The 24,626-nt window shown below is 43.8% G+C and overlaps 1 protein-coding gene across 2 annotated transcripts in view; it reads left to right on the top strand.

The window, feature by feature from the left end:
• The first annotated feature begins 15,434 nt into the window (after nt 1-15,434).
• Nucleotides 15,435-24,626, top strand: part of LOC131886767 (tyrosine-protein phosphatase 99A-like) — a 30,940-nt gene continuing 21,748 nt past the window's right edge. For both annotated transcript variants that reach the window (XM_059235167.1, XM_059235165.1), the window contains exon 1: nt 15,435-15,725. In XM_059235167.1, coding sequence (XP_059091150.1) covers nt 15,629-15,725 — 97 coding nt within the window. In that variant the 5' untranslated portion in view covers nt 15,435-15,628. The remainder of the gene's footprint in view (nt 15,726-24,626) is intronic.

Genomic DNA, 24,626 nt, shown 5'->3' with positions numbered 1-24,626 from the left:
GTGAGTTGTCTGTTACTCACTGCATTAGATTCTACGGGAAGGTAAAGAGCTATGAGTTTGGAAAAAGCAATAATCTAGCAATTTTGGTCTTGTAAAGCAACCATAATACTTGAATAATCAAACGAGTTGCAACTGTTTCCCCTTTTTACAATTTTTCTCCAATTTTCGTGACCTATTTTGACGAAAATCATGACCTAGAAACGAACTGTTTTGACCAAAATCGGAAACTCTTTTTCCGATCCCAACTTACAACCGACGGCAAGAGTTGTGTGCCATGTAACCATGTTATTAGTTAAAGGTCAAAGTTTAGGTGGCATCCTTAAAAGGTGTAAAACATTTTAGATACTATTTTTGAAAAAGAAAGTAAAGCATCGTTAAAAAAAAAGCCTAATAAGTGACGCCGGACGGAATATGCTTTACGAAAAGAGCAATTCACATCTTTTCAATTCTGATCTTTTAAAAGCAGCAATGACGTTACGGCATTAAAAGAAGTACAATTGTTCCCAATTTTCTTTGAATAAATATTTGGCCATGTAACTTTATTTGTGTTTCATCTAACATTTTGAACTTTTATACTATTTCGAAGGGCAAAAGCAAGTTTCGTTTCTTGGGATTGGTTAGAGACGACCGTCAGTAAATCACAAATACTAGTGCGAATATGGATGCCTTTTTCAAATGCATTCAGATCTGACATTGGCAACATCAGGATGATCGGCACTTGTTCACGAGTTAGTGAACAGATCAATTGTTAATGATGTAGTTTTAGAAAAATCAAGATAAATGTTATGATAAGGTCTACTCCATTCTACCACTCTACTCTACTCTACTCTCTCTACCTAACCTACAATAAGTTTGTTAAAAGGCTATGTGCTTATGCTATAAATCTGTATTTTTAAACGGGATAGTATGGGACGAAAAGATGTCTTATCTAGTTGAATAAGATTTAGCTTTTTCGCTCTATTTTTTGTTAAAATGACTTTTTTTGCGATTCATAACAATGAAATCGATAAAAAATAGGATTATTGATATCGTAGGGACTGTTTTTTTCTATATAACATTTTCGCATAATTTCATGAAGTGAAAAAAGCAAAGACAAAGCGCACCAAAAATAGTATATTCAGGTATTTCCTCATATTTGCAAGATCTTTTTATTCTGTACACGGTGTAAAGAAATTAAGGGCCTCCATGGCTGTTCTTAACAATATTTCTCCCTGCTCAAAGATTTCTTTGACATTAAACCCAAAGCATTCAGTACGAGACACTGTTTTGTATATAGTGGTATATTACAAATGGTCCAACGATATCCTAGAGGCGATGAGTAACCCTCTGAGCAATTGCTGTCAAAAACAATGTCTGAAAATTAAAGTAAGCACAGTCTTATGGCCAGAATCAAAGAAAGGCATCCTGAAGGCTGGGAAAGGCAAGATACGTTGGTGAGCCTTTCAGTGTTCATTCTCAAACCACTTGAAAGTGGAGAACCTCATGCAAATGCGCTAAATTCATTTAGAACAGACCGGACCAAAGGCCGAAATCTGGAATTTCAAGGGTCAATCTTTCGTGGCCAAACATCAGATGGTTACCAATGACTTTGGAGCTAATTCGGATCATTTATGGTATGGTGCTAGTTTTTTCAATATGCCCTTTTGTTGAAAACTGCAGATTCAATATCATCAAATTATTCTTTGAGTAAGGGGAAACGATTTTCAGAAGCCGCAAAGAGAGGCCCCTAATTTCTTACACCGTGTAGGCATAGAGGTTCATGTTTGGAGTGGATCTATTCTACACTTGAAGACGAGTATTGTCCTGTTCTCTGATTACTATCATCAGGCATTTACACACTAATTTTCCCTTCATAAATCCCGTCACGAATTACAAAGTGTTTGCTTAAATTTTCCTATATTACAATTTCGAGGCGCTTCAAAATATGAACCTAAACTCCGGGCGTTTAGGCATGAGGGTGCATTGAAATCTAGATTTTTGTTATCGAACGTCATTCATTTTTGGTTACCCTGATATCAGATCCTAATCATTTATCAATTACAAGCACCTAGATTTGGTTTCTGTTTGCTGTGTCATACTATTGCTCTTAATGAGGATGAACCTAAGACTATTATATATCTTTGTATGAGGAGGCGCACCACAAATTATGGATTGAAAAATTAAGAGGTTGCGCGATATGCTTTCTTCCACAATGGGATGCTTTTCTTTTCTGAATCACGGAGCTCCATTTCAACCATTTTAACCAAGGTGGAACAGCATAAGTGAATGAATGATACAATAAACAATAGTAATCGGAGATGTGGCAGGACAATCGATTTGTAACAGAGTCCTTCCCGGTCAAGGACTTGCTAACACCTTTTTGTCCTTTGACATCCCTTCGGAGTATTGGCGGTCACGCACCTTTATCCGGCTCCAGGCCAAATACCATCAACGACGGAAGCTGACAAAAAACTTGTTCAATCTGGCTCATCCTCTCTCTGCAATAACCAAGAATTTCATCTCTTACCCGACCTTACAGTGTTTGAACTATCTGCTCTTCATTTATTTCAAGTGTACTGAACCAATTCTAGTCAATATTCATTGTGATATCACTTTCCAATCAACAATTTATTGCTTTACCATTGTTATTTTTTGATCCACTTAACTGTCCGAACAATTTTTATAACCCATCTTTCCTTTACATTTTCACGCCTGCATGTAACATAGTCGCAAGAAAGATTTTTGTCTCTGGACTTAAACGTGCGACATATCCAACCACACATTTGAAAAGCTTTAACCACCTTAAATTGCATAATTTTTGTTTTGATTTTTCAGGGGTTTTCTAACCGATACAGGAAATGCAATCCCCAGTACTACTGAAATGAAGGGTTATAATTCGTCTACTTATTACCTTTCAAGCTTTATATGATATTTGGTGCACCAACGAATTTGAGTTGGCTGATCTGGCTAATCCTTGAAAACACGGTTGATTGGGAATTTTAGTCAAAAACTTGTCCAAGTCTGACTTAATCCTGCTACTGGATCAACGCCTACATATGTCCCTACGAATACTTGAGGGCCGCAAATTGAACAATGAAGAGCCCGAGAAAGAAGAAGGTGGACTTCATTGTTCTTACTAGTCTAGATTCTGGAGGCTTAAAGGTGCCCTCAAAACGCACATTAAGCCTCTCCGGTCACTAGAATTGACCCTAAATCCTGGGTTGGGACAAAGCTCATGGATACTTTAAAGACGTACAGTTTGAGATACCTTCACTGAACACTGTACAGTCCCAACTTTTTTAGTCTCTCCAATATGAGAGCTCTTCCAACTTGTGATGTTCGTTAGAAACATCTTTGGACTTGTTCGACCTTTTGCAAACCTGTTGAACTCTTTGGAGCCCAAAGACATATTCAAGATGTGGCTGGACAATGGAATTGTACAGAGTTAGCATCGCGATGCTATCTCTGGACTTAAACGTGCGATATATCCAACCACACATTTGAAAAGCCTTACCCACCTTCAACTGGATATGCTCATCGAACTTTCCATTATTTTGGAGGACTACACCTATATCCCTCATGGATGAGACCTGCCAATGAATTGATGGATCTCAAGCAAATCCTTTGAATGATTGATGTTTGCAGCGAATAGATCCCCCTCGAGAATCGAGAACATGTTTCCAACCCTGGTCCACCCAAAATACAATCTCCTGGCAAGTGGGCGCAAATCCAACCCTCCCTCCCCCCCTGGGATTGAATCCCCCTATCATCAGAACGATGATGGTGAACGTAATGGTCAAATGGATTTCGTGAAACAAGACGGGCCAGACACTTCTTCCATTCCGCTTTGAAATGATTCAACTTTATGACTGAGATCCATTTTTCTTTCACTATGGACCTGAATTGAAGTTTGAAGCAGCTCATATCCCAAGGATTAATGGCTAAAGTTTTGCTTTTCAGAACCTAAAAGATTCGCTGACATTGATGATGACCCCCCGCCCCCCAAAAGAAGGGAGCAATAGAGTCGACGGATTTTGTATTTCTTTACTCACTTATGTTCTGAACATGTGAAAAAAGTGCATAAGATAGTTCTAGCAGGTAGATAGATACCTTTCGCAGTAAGATGTATCAAACTGCCAGATAAGAGGTGGCAAAATGTTTTCATAAAGCAAGTGGCCACTCGCAACGATCTTCTGAGTTATTCCTCCCGCACGAAAAGGGAATTGAAAGGCCTCTTTGTTGGCAAGGCTTGAAGCCGACCGAGGCTTTAGCCACAGACCCTGAGGAAAGCCTGACATCCTTTGACTCGACCTTACCCGATAACAGCCACACTGAACTCCGTTCCGTGATATATTATCAGTCACACCGAGAGCATTCGTTCCAATCCATGGACCTAGACCTCATTTAAAAACGGATCAATGTCAGTCTATGCGGTGTGTTTCTGGAACAGGGTTTGGATGTTCCATTGGCGGAACAGAGGTGGAGGATAAACTTGGATGAGGACCATTGTGGATCAATGGTCCCGTAATGGTCACACCAGATCAAACTTTCCTCATCAAAACTCGAGATTTCCTTCGGCCACCCCGGGAAAACTGATAAAAGGAACGAGAGATAGATATATTGTTATTTTTATTGGACCGGCATCACCCGCCAAAGTTTCGTTTTCCTCGAGATGTTGGTTCTGAATCGCTCTGGAACACCTTTTTTCAACGCCTTCTGAAAATCAAATTAACTCTTGGCCAAATCGAGGGAGTCTGAGGAGTTAGGAATGACGTCAATTTGGGGCTGAGAATGTCTACTTTTAATCTGAGCAAGGAATGACGTAAACCCCCAACAGAAATAGCAATGAATCATTCATCAAAACTCTCATTTTTTCATTTTTCTTACGTTCCAATTAGAACTCCTTAGTTTTTTTGAGTGGTATCTTGCGATTCGTTCAAGGCCACATTTTATTCGCTGTCTAGGGTGCTTGTTTTCTTTAAGTGTAACTGCTGTTCTGATGGCGTGATAATTATCTACTTATACAATTCAGCCCTTTCACCGCCAAAAGGGACAATCTCACTCGCCATGGTGATTGTAATGTGGGTGTGGGTGTGTTTTTTTCCCTTGGGAAATGTGGGTTTAAATTGAATTTGTTGTCGCCTTGAATACTTGGAAGGCAATTAACAGTCCCTAAAGACCCCTGCTCGGCCAAATGGGCTATATCTCATTCTAATGGACCACGACGAAGGCATTGTACGTAGAAATAGGCATGGATGGCCAAGGCGGCGAATGAACAACACGAAATAACCGGGTAAAACTGATCTGGAAACACCAACCACCCACCAACCATTGAGCTCATGAAAACCACTCAATGTGTGTGTGTGCATGCACCAAGGCTCCATGATCTGTTTTAGACACTTCGTACCCACCGATTAGGTGCCCAGGACGTAATGGAGCGAACTGATATGAGTATAATTAGCACTCTTCAGAAGTATTTCCATTGAGGCCATTTGAACCTGGGCCTGTTCTCATCATTGAGCCTCAGAAAGTTTGTGAGTGACTCCTTGAGGCGCACCTGCCAGAGAAGATTCCCAAAAATGCAAACCACTCGCAAACGATGTGAATTGTCTGAATTCCTGCCTGAGAGTTCAATCCAATCAGTGGCAACTAGTACGAGTATTCTATTACAGACACTATACCGGGTGGTGGTTTTTGCTCTCAAGATCGCCTCTAATGGCGTCTCGTTCGATGCACACACTAAGCTCGGGAAAAAGTCAAAGTGAGGTCAAAGGCAAACCCCAATGTTCTAGTGGTGGTCGTGCATTAAAACAGCTAGGAAAGACGGCACAAATCGAGGGTGACTGGGCCTTTAAATCACGGATTGAGAGATTCATGGAGGTGAGTGTCCAATCTGGAGATGGAGAAAACCTGTTGAAAGGATGCCAGATCATTGACCATGTCGAAATAACCGTGGCTACGACACCATCATAGCAAGAGACATTCGAGTTTTTTTTTTTGTTTCAATTGAGATCTCTCCACTTAGGACAGTTCGCACTTACCTCTGAGAGTAGGATGAGTTGGCATTCCTTTAAAGGCTATAATTCCATCAGTACACAGCCGCATGAAATTAAGGGCCCCCATATCAGCAGCCTATCTTAGACAATGATCTCACATGGCTTTTTTGGCCATCCATTTGAATTTCCCGGTTCTTTATTAACTCTTCCACTGATTGGCACAGCTACTTCGTTGACCGCCAACCACATCCATACATATACGTATCCGTAGTATTATAAATCCTTTCCCCTCATGTCCAAGTTTATTAGAACTCCCCCTCAAAAGTAGTTTCTTCAAGAAGATACCGGTAGCCTCCTCCAGGATGAAATGAACCATTCCGGGATTCCGACCAGCAAAGCCACACACGCTTTTGAAATTTCAGGAATTTCGGTCTCAGACCCTCTGTCCATCCATCTAACCGATCCCAACGTGCCACCGGCTCTAACTGAACTAGCTCCAATATCTAGGAGGAAGAGGAGGGTTGGTTGGATGAGTTTTTGTCTTTTGTCTTCGACAGTGGCGAGTGCACCGACATTGAAGACATCGACGGAGAGATACTAAAAGAGAGAGAAGTTGACGAGGGACACACGCACGCACACACACACACACACACCCAAATAGACAGACACAGAGGACAGACACAGAGGAGATGGTGGGAGCGATGAGACCCTCTTGCATCGATGAGTCCATCACACGTAATAAACTCAAGAGCATCAAGTAAATTCTAATCTGGGAAAGAATCCTGGGATATCTCGATCCGCTGATTTAACCAGAGAATTGCTCCACATGAATAGTAATTATGTGATTGAAGAAAAGCTCCGCAAAAAAGTGTTTTTGAAAAGGAAATCCCATTTTTGTTTTGAGAATGGTTATATGAATTTTATCTACACGTAGAGGTTCATGGTTATCCACTCGTTTGAGCCACATATTCCGAGGACTTGAAAGATAATCCTGGCAAAAATTATTTGCTCGTAACGCTAATGAGATTATTTGCCTCTCTCTCTCTCCCCCTTAAAAGCTGGAGTCTACTTAACGGTTGGGCTCTTCATGTGAAGTCCAATTTTGTGGGAGAAAAACAATTTTCCAACGAAAAACCTAGGTTGAATTTACCCAAATAACTAGCGTTCCAAGAAAAAGAAAGATCCTTCGGGGAGAAATGTTAGCCATCATAAATATCATGGTTTGAGATGACAATTAAATTTCTCAGACAAATAGTTACTTTAAGAGATACAAGAAAACTAACAGAATGTGGATGAAAATGAAAACTGTTCGGTTTGCTTTTTTCGATCGTGAGAATCAGCAAAGGGAATTGGTAATTGATGCTCAATCATTGCGGTCAAAGATTTTGAAAAAACTCCAAATATTGAAAATATCACTGACCTGTTCATTTTCAGGGAACACGTATACTCCAAAGTTAGTATGTGAGAAATGCACACATTTAAAATCACACCTTGAAAACCTTTTTTTCGACTGGTATATTGTTTCATTGTTTTGCATCTTGCTTCGAAATTTGGAAACTACTATCGGTTAGAACGCAAATCTAAAATCATCTGGTCATATTTTGAAAAATGTAGAACTATAGGGTACAACTCACCAACTAAATGAAAAGTAAGTTTCAATCTGCCAATCGGCAGGAGAATATTCCCGTCGAATAGAAAGAAAAAGCTTGTGATATTTTGCAATTCAAAGCATATAATTTTCCTTTTTCCTCAGGATACTAAAACTCCCTGTTGATGAACTTTTGATCTCCTTGATATCCTGATTCCAAAAGCACCCATGAATGTGGCCACATTCATTTTTGACCCAATCATTAGTTTGGAAGATAGGTGCCATCATGGTTGACATATGTAGACAAGTTCATTGAAGGATATTTAGCATTCTCTTTTTCCCATTCCAATGCAAGCGAATGGATCCAGAAATGCCAAGTCGGCTTGGAAAAGACTTTCGTACAACGTAAAACATAACCTTTCCTAGCTCCCTTAAGATGGATCATTCCCCCAAAATATGAACCTGAGTCTCTTTTCCAAGTTCAGCCCAGGTACGACGTTATCATCGAACGATATACGTACCTAGTCGTCGTCGTACTTTGGTTGGTTGTTAGGTTGGTTTGCTGGTAGGTTGAGGGTCTAATGATGGAGCTCATCTTTAATGAACCAATTGGTGGTTACTGAGTGAGCATCAAATTTTTCCGTTAAGGACTTTGAAGTGAACAAAGCAATGCAGTCTAGAAAGACAGAGGTGGTAGTGCTCGAGGATGATGATGATGATGATATTGGAAGTGGCTGTTGGGTGAATCTGCTCGTGGCAGGCCAGATCCTCGCGAGATGCTCTACTACTACCATTGCCAGTACTTACGTACGTAGGTACGTGCATACACACGCACTAACATCTGTTGCCATTGAAGCGTGACAAATCTTATTCTCTTCCTTGGCTGGTGAGTGAAACAATGCTCCCCTAATCTGCTCTTTTGGGGAAGCGGGAAACTTTTTTCTTCAGCTTCTTTCATTTGTGTGTGGCCAATCTCGACAAACCTCGGTGGAAATAGCTCGAGTTCATTGGTAGAGGTAGAGAGAGAGACGGGTTGCCTGGGCAGTGATGATTCAGTTGTCTGCCACACAATACCTGCTTACAAAGAGATGTCTCTGGTCATTGTTTCCGGTTATAAAGTTGAAACAAAAAGGATCCAACTTATAAGCTTCATGCCGGAGCCAAAAATGCCTACTTATCCGGACCAAATAGGCAGATTCCTCTTGGCTAAGACTCTTTGAAAAAATGAGCTCAAATCTCCAGGATGTTCAGGATGTCAGACTTGAATCTCAATCTAGTACGAATGTGCCGTACGTAAGAAATCCCGCAAAACAGCAAATCTCTTGTCAGTTCGAAGACGAAATATAATCCCGTGTGGGCAAGAATTTTGCGGACCAGATTTTCACTTCTAAGTCGGTCAACTCTATGCAGATGCCATGGTGGCTGGGATATTCAAGACCTTTGGGCATTTTGGTAGTGGTTTTGCCACGAAAGTTCGAGATTCTCGGCCAATGTTCCATCACACCCGGGGCCTTTTTCTTTCCAGCTCCGGTTGGCCCCAGCTGCACTTGATTCGACCAATTTTATTAGAATTGCGAGAGAGACAGAGAGAGAGTGCCCTCGTTGTCAAGATTGTTATACGCGTAGTTTCTATAAAAGATGCTGTGCGTACATATTGTAAAGATGGCTCGTTTTTTTTTGTGTTGATGGATGTGAAATTATTGAACTTTCAAGACGTTCCAGAAGCATTAACTTTTTTCGTGTGGAGTCGTTTATCTTTGTTTATTTAAGCATGGCTTTCTGGAAAAGCTCATGATGAATATTATTAGGCACGGCAAAGGAGTTTTTTTGTCTTTCAAGCTAATTATTTGATTAACGTTGTTTTTTGTTAAGGTTGATTCACGATGAAGAAGATATCAACATTTTAGATGGACCAAACAACACGAAACTTTGATTCAAATCTGTTGGCCTTTGATTATAGGGACATACCACTTCTTGAACATTTGAAAGCGCATGGATCATGCCATTTCAAATATTGACTGCCGTGCATTGTGGTTCTTTTGAGGGGGAAGCCAGGAAAGTTAGTCATGTTGCTCAGTGTTGTGGGGGCTTATTTGAAAGGGCCAAAATGTCCACATGGAAATAGCTTAAAAGTCAATGGAGCAGAATGCATTCCATCTCCATTGAAAAGGGATCAAAGCCAGCTTTTTGACAGAAGACGAGCTGGTTTACGAGGAAGGAGGAGGACAGGAAGGCAGAGAAGGATTCGAGTTCAGGAGAAACCACTTGGAAATCAAAAAGTTAAGAGATCAATAGACCAATCGACCCAGACAAAGTTTCAAATTCGTTCTCGGTCCCCGGGGGCAAGATCGAGCTCGAACTGGCGCGAAAGCTGATCCTTCACCGAGTGTTGACGACGGGGCCTTGTTTAAAAAAAGAAAGGCCCAGGCCTTTGTGAGGGTGGTAGTGCCGACGAGTGATGTTTGATAACAATACCAAGACAACCAACCAAGCAACCAACTAACCAGTTGCAGAGGAAGATGATTCCATTCCAACGAGGTCGTCGAGTCTCTGGAGGATCAAAAGTAATTTCACCCTTCCGTGTTTTTCATCGTCCCAAAGGTCTTGTAATTCATGAGGTTGATACAGTATTTTCAGCCCAGAGCCAAAGATTCTGGAGAAACGAAAGAGATCCCTGATCCTTTCTCCTCAATTCTCACCAACGCCCTTAACACCACCACCACCACCGCACCACACACTCCAAGACCAACTAAGTAACTAACCACCAACCATTATGAGGAATTTTTTAAGGTCGAGGACTGAAATAAATGAATGCATGATAGGACTGTTTTCCAAAATTTGACGTGTCATTGTAACTCATCGAAATACTGTTCCCTCTTGGCGGAGCTAGATCTACTGGATCTAATGAATGTCAGCAAGAAATAAGAAGGCCGAGCAAGAGTCAGTCATTTACTCGCCTATTGCTTCTTCTTATTCCCCTTTTGCCTTTTGTCTCCATTTGTGGATCCGCCAAATTGGAAACATGTGGACGACCCGAAACGAGGTTTTGCTCCCCTACCCACCACCGACGATTCGACGAATCCACCACTTGTTCCAATCGATAGAACAAAAACTGGGTTCCGTCACAAAAACTCGATCAATACAAGAGACAATGGAACCGAAAGTTGGTTGGCTCCCTTGGAATTCCAACATCCAACCGATCCCCAGATGGATCAATCCGTTCCCTCTTGCTTTCTCTTGGAAGTGGACTGGACCTTAATAGATTTTATTCGCACTGTCACACCCACAGCTAGATAAAGTGAAGGTATCAGATTCAATCAAGTGATACGTCCATCCTTCGCAAAAGCACGAGATTTCACTGATCTCGATCAGCGATTCTTTGTATTTCGAGTTTGTGTTGGTCTTCAAGCTCGTCCCAGGCTAGATACTGGAGACTGGATGCTGGATGCTGGATGCTGGATGGAGCCATGGTCCACCGCCAATCTGACCGAGTGGACCAAGGAATAAAAGGCTAGTTGAGCAAAAGTCGTCATAGGCAATGTCCCAAGAGAAATGGGATGAATACACGGGTTCCCCTCCTTTCTGTTCCCCCCAAAGAAGCCCTGCTCACATAGTAGTCCACGCATTACTACGTACACTGAGTGGATGGAGCTCATTTTGACCCGTACGGTAGAAAGCCAGTTTGACACAGTTCATAGGGAGTTGAGTTATTCCAAAAGAGAGAGAGAGAGCCCTTCGTAAATCCACTCGAAAAGACCCAAAGGGGACAGGATATTCAGAATTTATGGATTTTGTATAAAATACTTGTACGATACCCCACCGATTTGATCTGGCCTTTGGAAGAAAAGGGACTTGTGAATGGGGCAGCAAATCCAGGGGTCTGGGAAAAAGGGCTTTCAAAAAAGTGGCGAACTCAAAAGAAAATGGATTTGAGGATGGATGGATGGACGGATGGATGGACGGACGGATGAATGAAATTTCTCGGACACCATCTACCGGCGACGGATTCTAATTATGAACCCTCAGAGCTTTGTCCAAGGGATGGATGGGCATTGGTAATTCTGGACGGCAAATGGTGGCCGACCAACCATCAACATGTGGCATCCATCATTGAAACACAGCGCCGTAACTCATTCAGGTCGTCATTGAAATGAATGGTCCCATCCGATCCCGCTTGGAACTACGTCCATTATCTCCACCCTCCACCCTCCCATCTCACCCACCCTCCCGCCCACTTAATGGCTCGCTCTTGTTGGGGTGGGTGGTACACTTGCCAAGAAGGGGAATGAATGAATATGATTTCCATAAATGTGTGAACCACTTGGGGAACAGTTGGCAAATATTGGGGACAGCAGCTTGAAACGGGCTCCACAATGCTCGAGGAGCATTGGGTCCTTTTGGTGAGCAACGCAGGGTGGTGGTGGCTTGTACGTACGTAATGCAGCATCGGGCACGCACCCGTGGAATGCAAACCGGACGGGTGGGCAAGATTAAGCGAAAATCATTTCGTAATGGGCACTACTAGGTACAGTATGTACGTATGTATGTGTGTATGTATGCGGGGCGAGGAAACATGTGATGTCCGTTTTAGTCCTGATTTGCTCCCTCCTCTCTGCTTGGTTCCCCTCAATAGATCATCATCAGTCAGTCAGGCATGACTACGGGTTCAAAGCTTGCGCTCTTCTTCTTTATAGAGGCTTTTCGATTTTCTTTTTGAGTCCTCCTGAATTTAAAGAGACATTTTAAGGGATTAATCTCCCATTTTTTTCCTCCTCCTCATCTTCTTCTTCTTCTTCTTCTTCTTCTTCATCTTTAGAAATTCTTTCCGCCGATTTTCACTCTCGTCCACAAAGTCTCGTTTTCCAGTTAGTCTGCCGCCATTCCTCGAACTCCTAAGTCGAGCACACCTCATTGAGCACGTCCAGGATCAAGATTTTCCTATGGACGCCGAGTTCACAAGCAAGCAAATAATGTACGATGGAGAAGAGCAAAGAAACAGCCAAAACAGGACACGGCAAAATATTGGTCGTCTACAAAGACAAAACATAAAATAAAACCCTTAAAATAATCCGCATGCTTCCTGCCCATTGGCAATTTAGTTGCTCAAGTCGGGTGGGATCCCAGCGAAATCTCCGAACTTTTCTCTGCTCAGCGAAACAATTGGTTTGGCGTTGGATGGTTGGATGGATGGTTGATGGCTAGGAGGTGGGAAGGGGAGATCACTTCCCGTGTTCGTTGATCTTCTCATGAGGCAAAGAGAGCCCCTGTAAATGGGCCATCAAGCACACAGGGAATCCACGGGAAGACTCGGGCCATTTCCGATCCGCATAAAATGCTCAGTAATCACCCAGATTGGTTTTTTCACCCAATCAGTTGGTCTTGGATTGTTGGTTGGTGCTCATTCATTGCCTCCAATCGATTGGAAGTACTAATCTTGATCAACTAGGAAATGGCTTGAGCCATACGAATGACTTCCAGCCATCCGATCATTGGTCAGGCACCCATTGAGGGCCCCATTCATCTATTATTTTTGTATCGGAACCTTATGTAACAAAGACTGTTGCCGCACGCGAACCTCGCCAAGACATCAGTTTAAAACGTTGACTTCATTCCGAGCTCGATGTGTTAATTTAAGCGAGACGGAAAACAACGCGTTGATAGCTGTAATTTTGACCACAATAGGCCTGGCTTGGCCTGAGGCCCTTCATGATGGCCCATCGCCGCCCATGAACTTGCCACCAATGTCCCTGAAACTGTCAGGCCAACAATTGTGGGGAGTCTTCGGAAACTGGTCTGGACGAATCCGAGATGGAGCATAGGGTCCAAAGTCATCAACTCTTGTTTTGACACAAATGGTTTCTTGGTTTGCTGGGGTAGTGGACAATCGTGTTGGGCGAATCCAATCGGCTTTTGATTCTAATTAGTCGTGCTCTGCTGAGCAAAAGGCTCTTCTCCTCTAGTGTTGTCTTCTTCTTACATACACCGTACTTCTTCCTTGCTTCTCTTGCACCTTGTCATTCGTATCTCTAGTATGTAAACTACATTCTGCTCTTCAAAACCACATCATGAGAAGAGAGAGAGCGCTCCCAACATAGCGTGCATATTCGTCGTACCATGTTTTCATGATGCATTTTTTTGTCCAAGTCTCAGGGCCTCAAATTGAACTCATTTAAAGTCAGCTGACGTGCCAAGAGCTCCTCATGAACATGACTTGAAGATGGCCTAATTGACATTTGGAGTTTCGGATGCCAAACCTCGTACGGAGCGTTTGAAATTGAAGAGACACCCATTGGCCACATTGATCACTAAGAAATTCGAAGCACTGAATCGTCGAAGGTGGTGCAAGTTGTGACTTGATAAACCTAGAAGTCCATTTGGCAGCTTGGCCGAGTCTGGCATTGTCCAATGTTCTCGTTTCATTGGGGAAAATGAACCTTGCGTGATGGATCACTTGGACAACTTAACTCCCTTGTTTTTTGCTCGCGAGTCCTCACAATAGGACTTTTCAAAGCTGGCAATATCAAATTGAGACCCATTCCAAGATAGAATTATTCGTCATAGGATTTCAAACGACTCTTCTACAATACCATGAATTTTGCACAAGCGTTGTTGATTGAGTAAGAACGAGTGCGAGCCAACAACATCCACACCATCAACTCGATCACAAGCCGAGGTTCGAGGTTGTGAATTTGTGCTTTCGTTTCGTTTCCCGTAATTTCGAATTATGAGCATTCTTGAGGAGTTCACAGACTTCGAGAGCGACTTGCCGAGTCAGTAGTCGGTCGGTTGTCTGTAAGTGGCCAGACCATTAGCACACAGGTGAATGGTTGAGCAAAGGTGGGCACAGGCTCACGACGCCGAGTTGGACACATTCATTCAATTTGTGATATTTTTTTTGTTCATGTTTCAGGTATGGAGCGTCTTCAACGAACGAGTATGCAAGGGGTGATTTACTCTGGAAATGTGTTTCAAGTTGGGACTGTTGTTGTTGTTGTTTGGGCTCCTTTTTGTTCTTGAGAAGTTACCTGAAGACAACTCCGGATGTTCGCGTTATTATGATGATGATTATACACCGACCAAGCGGATTTGTCCGGCCTGAGAACGCCCGCCTGAAATTTGTCATGATTGGCTCCTTTCAAGACATTCACAAGTATTTTTCCACGGAAAAAAGGGATCTCATTTTGAAGGGCCACGGCAAAAACGAAAAGTTTGGCCCAACAGATCCGGGTTCTTTCATATGACATTTGCTATCTTTGATTGGATTTCCGCGGAAATGTCACGTCTTTGGGCAATGTGTGGGGGGTTGGGCGGCGGTAAAAAACGAGTGTGCAAAAGTAACCGCGTTAGTGGTGTTCCGATTTTTCAGGCTCAGAAATTAAATTAGACTCCATGGCGGGTTTAGGGTTGGGTGCAAATCGGATCCCCATAATCAGAACCCCATTCAATATCTCATCTCCGCTCTCATCAGGTTTCGTTTCCAACGGAAACACAACATCTCAATCATTGGCGATTCATCAATGACGAGCCCGTTCCAAGGCTTTTCTACCTTTCTCACCTTCAATCGAACCCCGAACCGAGAATGACCGATCAATCTGCCGCTCAGAAAAACGATGCTCGCGGACGACAACAGCTGATCGGAGAAGGAACGCCGCCGTCTGTCATAACGCCCTTCCTCCAGAGGTCTGTGCCTTCCTCCTCTTTCCCGTCCTCCTTTTTGAGCCGTGGATGAAGCGAGTGGAAACAGTGGCTTGGCTACTTGTGTATTTCTCGCCCATGAGGGAAATGCAAGTTCATAGGAGGGTTTTCGGGATGGAGGCCAGACGGATATCGGGGTGCGGGCGTGTGAAGGATGAACCCACAATGACGCTTCTTCGTTTGGGAACTCGAAGTTTGTCAGTTGTTGATGAGAAGAGCTGTCCGAGGGAGCCATCTGGAGACCCTTGAGATATCATTCCTCGCTTCCAATTGAAGTTGAATTGAAGTTGAACACCGATTTTAGTGTGAGTGTTGGTGGCAATGACATTTCAGTGACAAAACTACCCGTACAAGATCCTGTGTTCGGGCCATGAAGAAGAAAAAAGTGCCCTTGAACATGTGGTTGATTTTCGTCTTCGGGACGGTTTTAGCCTCAAGTGCGGTCTCGGCTCAACAGTTTTTTTACGGTAAGCGCCTGGTTCTTGGAGGCTCTCTTTTTATATTGATCCTCATCCCCCGACTTAAAAGTTTCATTTGGCACCAAACGAATCCATGGCCAAATCTGAGCTCTGTTCCCCTCTCGAAAAAGGAAGGAATCCCCGGAAAAACTTGTTGTTCAATGGGATAAAAGAAAGAGGTGCTACGTAGTAGCTGTGTGGGACTTGAACGAATGAGTTATCAAACCCACGGGTCACGGGTCACTTTTTGGGACCAACTTTTAAGTGAGGTCATTCCAAGATTCCAAATGTTCCCCTTTTTGGTGAAGGGTTAGACTGACTTTGTGAAAAGGAAAGGCGTTTTCACTGTGTTCCATCCATCCACCCACCAACCTGCCCACCCACCTCTCCTCAATCAATCGAAGTGTCAGTTTGAGGTCTGCACTGGGAAATTTCTAATCTAGTGCCAACCTCTCCGCCATAAATATTCCCAAGCGAAAAACACCACCATATTGAAGTTCATCCGCGCTGTCTAAGTTGGATGGGAACGCGTCCAAGCCGGTTCCCTCTGAATAAGTTGGTGCCTTTGGAGTGTTTGTTCCAGTGGTGTTGAGAGAAAAGCCGATGGATGCATCAGGCTACCACGTTCCATCTTACGTACTGTCTGTACGTGGTAGTAGGTGCGCTGCTCTCCTTCTTTTCTCCCTTTTCCTCCTATCCTTCGCCAAAACTTGCAAACTTGAAGTGATTTTTTGCCATTTTTCTTCGTCCTTTTTCGGTAGATCCCAAGGAGAGTGAGAGAAGTTGAGGTTGAAGAAGAAAGAAAGAGAAAGAGGAAGAGAGATGGGAGAACTTGCCCAAGTGGCGGCTCCTTTGGACACACCGGGAGCAAATCTGACTTTAAACGCATCGAAAGATACAATCAAATTGGCCTCCATCTCTTACTTCGCCTCGATCCGTTATAAAAGAGAAGGAGAGAGAGAGAGAACGAAAGAGTCTTTGAAAAGCGTTCCACCATTGAAGACGATCCACGGACCAAATCCAAAGAGGGACTTTCACCTCTTCACTCAAATTGGCAGTGTTTAGGCAGTACTTTGGCACCAGTCCCACCCCTAGGATTATCATCTCTCGGGGCCCCGGAGAAATGTTTCTAGAATTGACAAAGAGTCGAGGGACATTTCAGGAAATGAAACGCTCCTAGCTTATGACCTTCCCCTCCTCTCTCCGATATTTACATGGGAACCTGTCAAAGCAATATGGCGGAACCCAACCTGGTACGCTAAGATCAAGATTTCCACGCTGGCTTCTCAATCTCTCATCACCGGAAAATCGCTTCTCATGTCCTTTGGCGCATTAGTTGATCCCAAGTCAGGTCCATGGTTTGGTTTTCTACCGAGTGAGTTCCAATGTCGTCGTCCAGCATGCACATTGCACAATGTGAGTTCTCGGATGAGCTTGGACCACGATTGCGTGACCGAATGAATGAGTCAAAAAAGATTCCAAAATACCAACAACACTGCGCAAAAATGAGGATGACGGGGGTGATCATGACCCAAGGCTTTTGTTAGAGTTGAGCAACCAACGTCGAACGAAGCTCGGGCATTAAGAAGTTGATCACCCAGTCATGATGGGCTGGTCAAAACAGATCTCGTCAAAGAGACTAATCTTAGGCCATGAAACGGCTTAATAGTGTGACGCAAGGAACAAGCTCAAGCTAGGATCGAGGGATGGAAGTCTGGGATTTAGCTTTGTGTTCGGTGCTATTCCGCCCAACGATTCTCGAAATCAACCCCATACTAGGCTGATTATGAATGCCATAGCACGGTTGGTTTGGAATTCCGTGTTTTTTGGGCAAGATTTTGTCAATTGCCTAATAAGGCTATCAATCACATGTGTGCTCTGGGCAAATATTCACCACCTTCTAATGAAATTCGTCAAATTCTAACCTCACCACGTTCGGAACGAAAATCCAACGCGAGAGGAGAATGAATCGGGCCTCCCTGAAAATGGCAAATTGCCATTTAAAGCGCCTTGAACATCTCAAATGTCAGAGAATGGTTGGAGGAGGTTTGGGGTATTTTGGTAAGAGCTTCGAGAGGCCAAGAGCCAAAGGATGAGGGCCTAGCTAGCGAGCAGGAGAAGGATGAGGCTCTTAAATGCTTTTGTACGTGACGATTTTTGTCGGTGGGTTTTGACGGAAGACTCAAATTCAGGTAGTTATTCGTCATGTTTCTTCATACCAACGGGTTTGAGCACCAATGGTTTTGTGAGTGAGTGAGTAAGTAAGTGTACTTAGGTAGGCTCTACTAGTCTTGAAGCTGCTCAGATGAGGGAGAGGAGAAGTTCATCAAGATGATGGCATGCAACCACTTTTTTTGGAGCGGTCTGAAATCGAACTTCTTCTATGAATCCTGACAATTTTAGACTCCCCTAGGGATGAAATTTGCTTCTGGACAAGTGCTACTGATGAGTAGAAGTAGTGGTGGTAGTAATGGTAGTAGTAATAATAATGATGATAATTGTAGATTCAAAGCCATCATTACCATTGATCGACACGGAGTTCTTGACGTCTCTCGTGAACTTTCGTCATGGCAGAAGCCGAGGAAGATCCTGTCAAGTTGGTTGGCTGTTTAGTTGGTTGGATGGTTGGTTGGTTGGTTGGTCGGTGGTGTGGTTATGGAACTCCCTCAAAGTCAGAGAGCGAGAGCTGAGCTCGTCCGCCGTCTTTCTTGTTGAATCTATGAGTGGTGACCTCTGGCGTGACCTTTCTTTCCCCTCCTCTCTTGAAGCAAGGAGCAGAAGAGAACTCTTCAAATCCAGACTCGGTTGAAGTTCCCTGCCAATTGTCAGTGAAGCTTAAGTCAAAAAAGTTCTTTATTCACTAAAACAGCCAATTTTGAAGGTCTTAAAAATATCGCGATTGCTTGTGAATAAGTGTCTATAATGCGGCATTCAGGCAAGCTAGCAAGCTGGCTAGTCCCTGATTGAATGAACACGTGCAATAAGGCGAAAGAAGTCGGACGGTCGAATTGGAATTTCCAACACCTCAGCCTCGATTGATTCTCTGGAAGTCCTCTGAGTTCGTTATGAATCTGAGAGTGCCATTCGATGCCCTCAGGCTGACTTAGAGTCGTCGACGAAGACGATGAAAGAAAGAACGATAGAAAGAAAGACCTCGTCGAAATCCGAACCGTGTTCGTGCTGAAGCAAAAAATAAGAAAAAGAAGTCAAATTGTAAAAGGCTTGATCTTCTTTCTCATTTGAACGAAACGTCGGCGACGGCAAAGACGATGAGGACGCTGAGAAGTACGAGCTTGAAGTGCTGACAAGTTGGTTAGACAGGAAGCGACAATATTTCTCGGAGACTTTCTTTCTCGCGATCAGACAAGGCACACAGAGACATTCAGCAATCCAATGCTCCTCCAGGTAACGAAAGAAACGAAACTTCTCGGGATCCTCCTCAAACGGAATGAGCAACTCAATTGTGGGATCTTAATCAAGGATGTCTTCTTTGAAATAAAAAAGAGCCTCTAATGGACAATCCCAGCTCTAACCCACCCCTCTATAAACGCACTCGAAACATACATACATGGGTCTATAATTTGTATCATTGCTTTGTCGATAACTCGACCAGAGGCCCAGTATGGGGTATGCTTTGGGGGTGACGGGTGTCATTAGAATGAGAAATAGGATCAATCTGTGCCAACCCACCAATCCACCAACCATCCGCAAGATCCAGACCAAATGAATCGCCGACCGGACAGAGTTGATCACACTCGCCAAATGCTGGAAGGACGGATGGATGGACTTCAGAATTGGTCAGTGGACTCTCGAGATCATGACGGATCAGCAATTTCATGCAAATTCTCGGCGGCTCCCATCTATAATGATGTGTACAGATAAAATCAAGCTGCTCTAGCAGCCATGACTCGACGAGTTTTCTCCATCCACTTTGTCGCCCTCGTCGTGACGATTAGATTTACCGTCCAATCCTCCCTGAAGTCCCGGAATGCCCAAAATAGCATCTGGTGAAGTAACGAACCGCCCATCTGGAATGTTTTACCATTAAAAAACGGACCACTCTTCAGCTATTGTTGCACTTGATGGATAAGATGAAAATGGGCCTGAACTGAGTTTCACTCTGGCATCACTGCCGCCCGTGAGAAGTCCCGGTCAAAGTTTCAGGGTTACCAAATCATCTCTGAAGAATGCCATTACCCCCCCTGTTCCAAGCCTGAGAAACTAAGTGGGATGGGAACAGGAATGGCGGAAGTGGCTCTTTAGACAAGAATCTCGACTAATCTGATTTCTGAGGTTCGACGTTTGACGTTTTTTCTTGCTCTCTCTCTCTCTCTCTCCCTCTCTTTACGTCTTTCCACGATCTGGTGACTTGGCTTGTTATCTCCCTCATATTCATTTGGTTCAGCCACAACCAAGGCTGACTTAAATTGAGCTTGCGGTGACAGGAAGATTCTCAATTCTCAGGGGTGGTTAGCTAGCGATGGCGACTCAAACAGATAGAGAGCTGAATGGTTGGTTGGTTGGTTGGTTGGTTGGCTGATTGGTCTCATCTTTTCGACTCTTAAAATCACGGCCAAGTCAAATGAGGGCCGGAATAGACTAAACGGAAACACGAGGATCACAACGCACATCTTAGCCCGGTAATCTGATCGAAGCACTTGGGGGAAACAGTCAATTTGGTCGTGTAGTATCTCGTACGAGTACGTATCTATTTTTGTATTCGCCTCGTCTTTTCCTCGTGCGTCTTCTTGATGTCGCTTCGTTTGGGTCAACTCGGGACCTATTCCTTTGTCAAGACGGTGTAATCGGTTTAATTGAGAAAAATGTAGAAATGGCTTCAATTTCATTTGCCATCCATTTCGCGAACTAGGAGCTCTTGTAAGTGGGGCTTCGTTGTCAGGATCCCAGGATCCAGGAGTCAGTTTCCTTGCTCCCTATTCAGTTGGTCCGCAGTGTGTTGGAAATAAGAGAAAGATTGAGAGGTGAGCTAGCGAACTTTCTTTCTTATTCGTTCACTCTGCTCCTTCTGTTGGATATCCAAGTGAACTTTCGGGAGGAACAAAAAACTTTCCGGAAAATGAGAAAATTCGCAGCACCAAGAGACCGAAGCTTGAGGATATTTGTCTTCCACTCTATGATGATGATGATGGCGATGATCTTTCTATAGTAGTCTCTGTAGTACTTACTACGAGTATGTCGCGCTTCTAGGCCCGTTGGGTGGCTCAGCTTTCTCCGTATGAGCATTGAGAATATTCAATGGTATAATAATGCTCTTCTTCTATTACGCCGACCACCATCACATTCTTTCACACCCGGTCACTTTTTGCCTGCCTCCATTTCAATTTCTTGGCGAGCGAGGTCGTAGGCGGGCCAAGTGGAAAGAAAACTTTGATGAAGTAAATGTATTGTGAGGCCTCCACCTCATTTGTATTCTGTCTTCTTTTGACCTAATACGTCATTGCAGACATGCCAACAAGTAAACAAGCAAGAAACGGCGAAAACCTCGACATACACCCGGTCACGAAAGTCTGGACCATGTAAACCAACACGGTTTTCATGAGATTTGCATCAATTTTAAAGAGCATCAAAACACTTCTGACAAAAAACACGACAACTTTGCGTTGTAAAGTACACGTTGTTGAGTTGGTTTCAATTCGAATCATAACACGAGTAAAACACATTTTTCCCATGACAATTGGGTTTGAACCCAACTTCTTCAGCTACTTGTCTCCAGGCTTTTTTTCTTGTTTCCAGGATTGATTTAGTTCCGACAGCTTCAATTTGATATCCTGATATCCCAATTAATGGCCACTCTCAGCTTTTAAGCTGCACAACTTTCCTCCACATATGGTCAACGGCCGTTGATAATGCCTCAGAATAAGATTTTTGAGGCATGGTGTATGTAAACTTTGGTTCAATGAGGCTCATTTACATGGGTTCATCTACACCTTAGTTCGAGCATCCCTTCTTCGTCTTGGTCGCCCGGCTTCTTTTCTCCTGAGCTCTCCCTTACTCGCTTTGGTTCATTTTTTTTTCTTTCTTTCTTTCTTTCCTTCTCCATCCATCCTTCCTCAGAGGTTGTTGGCTACAGTCTAACGAGTACTGCAACGTACTGTAACCACTGCAACCACAACCAACCACCATCTCATCATAACAGTGTGTGTAAGTCAGTGGGACAAGCAAGGAAGTCAACCCACTCAGAAATGATGGATTACAAGCGAAACCACGAGTGAATAATCTGACGCCAAAAAGCTCGGGGATCTCTTTTGGTTTTCATGGATCATCATCCAAGAACATGAGAAATTTTGTCTATTCTTTACAAGACGAGCTTAGAAAACCGGGATCCAAGCCCAGATTCACAGCTGTACGTGTGTTGACATTTCATCACCCTCATCATCGCCGAATTCTCAATCCACGTTCGAAAGACCCCTCCACTTGAGTCGTATGAAACGCCACGAAAGCCGTGAGTCACGAAGTCGACTTCTCGATCATCCGGGACAATTTCAAGACAAGATGGACAAATGGAAATGCTCTCATTCATACCCCTACTACTACCCATGTGCGTAAACACACGCAAATGACAAGTGCTCGGAGGAAAGTGGCCAAATGGCCGGATCAAGGACGATGATATCCCCTGTAAAGTAGTTTCCACTCCACCTGTTACCCGTCTTATCACCTCACGATTTTGAAGCACTGAATCACAATAGCGCGTACTAAGGCGAAATTGGACAAATCCGAGCGATAATGGCTATCGGATAGCATACGTACCTGGGTAGTCTTGGCAAATCAAAACAAGTAGCCCAGCTACTCTTCTGAAAACGGAATATTTACCGAACCCAAATTGCAATAGCCTGACATGAGAGTTGGTGAGTTGGTGTTTCTTGGTGGTATTTATTTGTTGGAAGCTCGTTTCTTATTTGAGCAGAAAGAGTCTTGGGCGCCATAAATATTCATTGTCGTGATAACATGTCGCCTTAAGACCTTGGTGCTTTCGAGTTCAAACCCACCCTAGTTGCAAATAGTAGCGGCGGCAAAGACTCAAACAAACATGTCCGAAAACGGAGCCCAAGCCGAAGCCAAAGCCACGGAAGAGGAGGGAACTGGAATCTGGAATGTTCTCACCCGTTCAGAAAAATAAGCTCTTAAATCAAAGTGGCTGTGGGGTCCCATCAGCAAAATGACTAAATGAAGAGGGCTCTTCAGGACGATCTGATCACGTTGACTTAAGGGCAGAGGGACCTTGGTAAAAACGCCACCTTTTTGAAGGCACAATGTGAGGCTATTTACGTTCACTAAATACCAGAAGCGTTAATTGAGAGAGGTGATTTATCAAGTCCCGTGTTGGCAGGCCTCGGGAAAGTGAAGTAGATCATTGGGGTCCTCATTCCTTCTCTCGCAATCCTGTTTTTTTGGGGGCCGGTCTTGACTAATGGCCCAACTTGGATAGCTGGATAGTTGGATGGATAGAGAGCGTCAATGAACTCGGGATCCGTGATTGAAAGCCAACGGGGCAAAGGAGAGGCTTATCCTTAAGACCGGTTGGCAGAACTGATTTTGGCATCCCTGAGAGGAGACTTGGACCGGCCAAGTGCGGCAATCCCATTTCCCACCAGGAGGAACCAAGTCCCGGGCGACGGTAGTGAACAAGATTAATTTTGATCGAATGCACTTTTTGCTGCCCACTTTCTAGTCTCATTATCATCAGATATGGCTCTAAAATTACTCAGTGATCTCCCTAGGAGGCGTGTGTGTGTTAATGTTTGAACACAGATCTCCTCGTCTGCCTTGATCTCCCTTTTCGTCTCTTCTTCCTCCTCCTCCTCCTCCTCAACATCAACGTTGTCGTCGTCATCATCATCATCATCGTCGTCGTCAGGGTTGATGGGATGCTGGCTGTCATCGAGAACTCTTTCGGACAGGATTGACGCCAAATTATGCGCCATCTTCGTTCAGGAAGAAGAGTAGAGGAAGATGGAGGATGCATTATTGCAGACAACAATGTGTTCAAGTCCCATGATTAATGACACCTTTCCTGGGAGGTTGGTTACCTGGTTGCTTGGTTGCTCGGTTGGTCTTCCTCGATCGTGTCTTGTGGTGACTCTCATGGAGCCAGTGAAGTTTTGCTGAAAATCATGACAACCGTCGTCCAGATCGTGACCCAATGGTTGCAATATCGACTCTCATTATCCCCGACTGACATCCTGCATGTACAGTACGTACTTTATTACTCTGGCGTTCCAATAGAATTTTAGTGGAGATCATTACCTCAAATCAGCCACTCCCATATGGACTTTCATTCTTGTCTGCCCCCCCCCCCTACCTCCGCCCTCGTCCTCCTGACTCCAGGGTCATTGATGTATTATGAACGATATCTTCTGTATAGGATGGATATGTGTGCATAATGATAACCAGAGAGGTGCAATCCCTTGAAACCAATAAAGCGATTGATTCACATGTCACTGCGAACTTGAGAGGGATGAGATGTCTTTGAATCGCTGTCTCATGGCTTTATTGCCTATTCATGTTACATTAATGGTTTACCACCAAAGTAATTTACTACGACGACGATCACCATTCACAGACGATAGATCTTTGTTGGTCGTCTTCTCGCATGGCTCTCCCCTCGTGTCTTTCTGGATTGAAGTTGAAAGACCAGAACCAGGAGGCGATTACATGAATTGTTAACTTGATTCTCTCTTCTGTCAGATTCAGGTATGATCTGCTTTATTGTGAGGTGGCATCTCGTTGAGCGTCTTACGTACCAAAGAATAGTCTCTATAGTATGGATCGGAGGACACGCAAAAGAAGGCACATGAGAAACAACGCAGTATTCTGTACAGTAGCAGAAAGAGGGAGAGGTCAATTTTGGCGCAGGAAACCCAATCTGGGCAGGATATTGTGCTTCTGAAG

The sequence above is a fragment of the Tigriopus californicus genome, chromosome 9 (genome assembly GCF_007210705.1).
Source record: "Tigriopus californicus strain San Diego chromosome 9, Tcal_SD_v2.1, whole genome shotgun sequence".
NCBI classification, from domain to species: domain Eukaryota; kingdom Metazoa; phylum Arthropoda; class Copepoda; order Harpacticoida; family Harpacticidae; genus Tigriopus; species Tigriopus californicus.
This window is presented reverse-complemented; position numbering and strand designations above follow the sequence as displayed.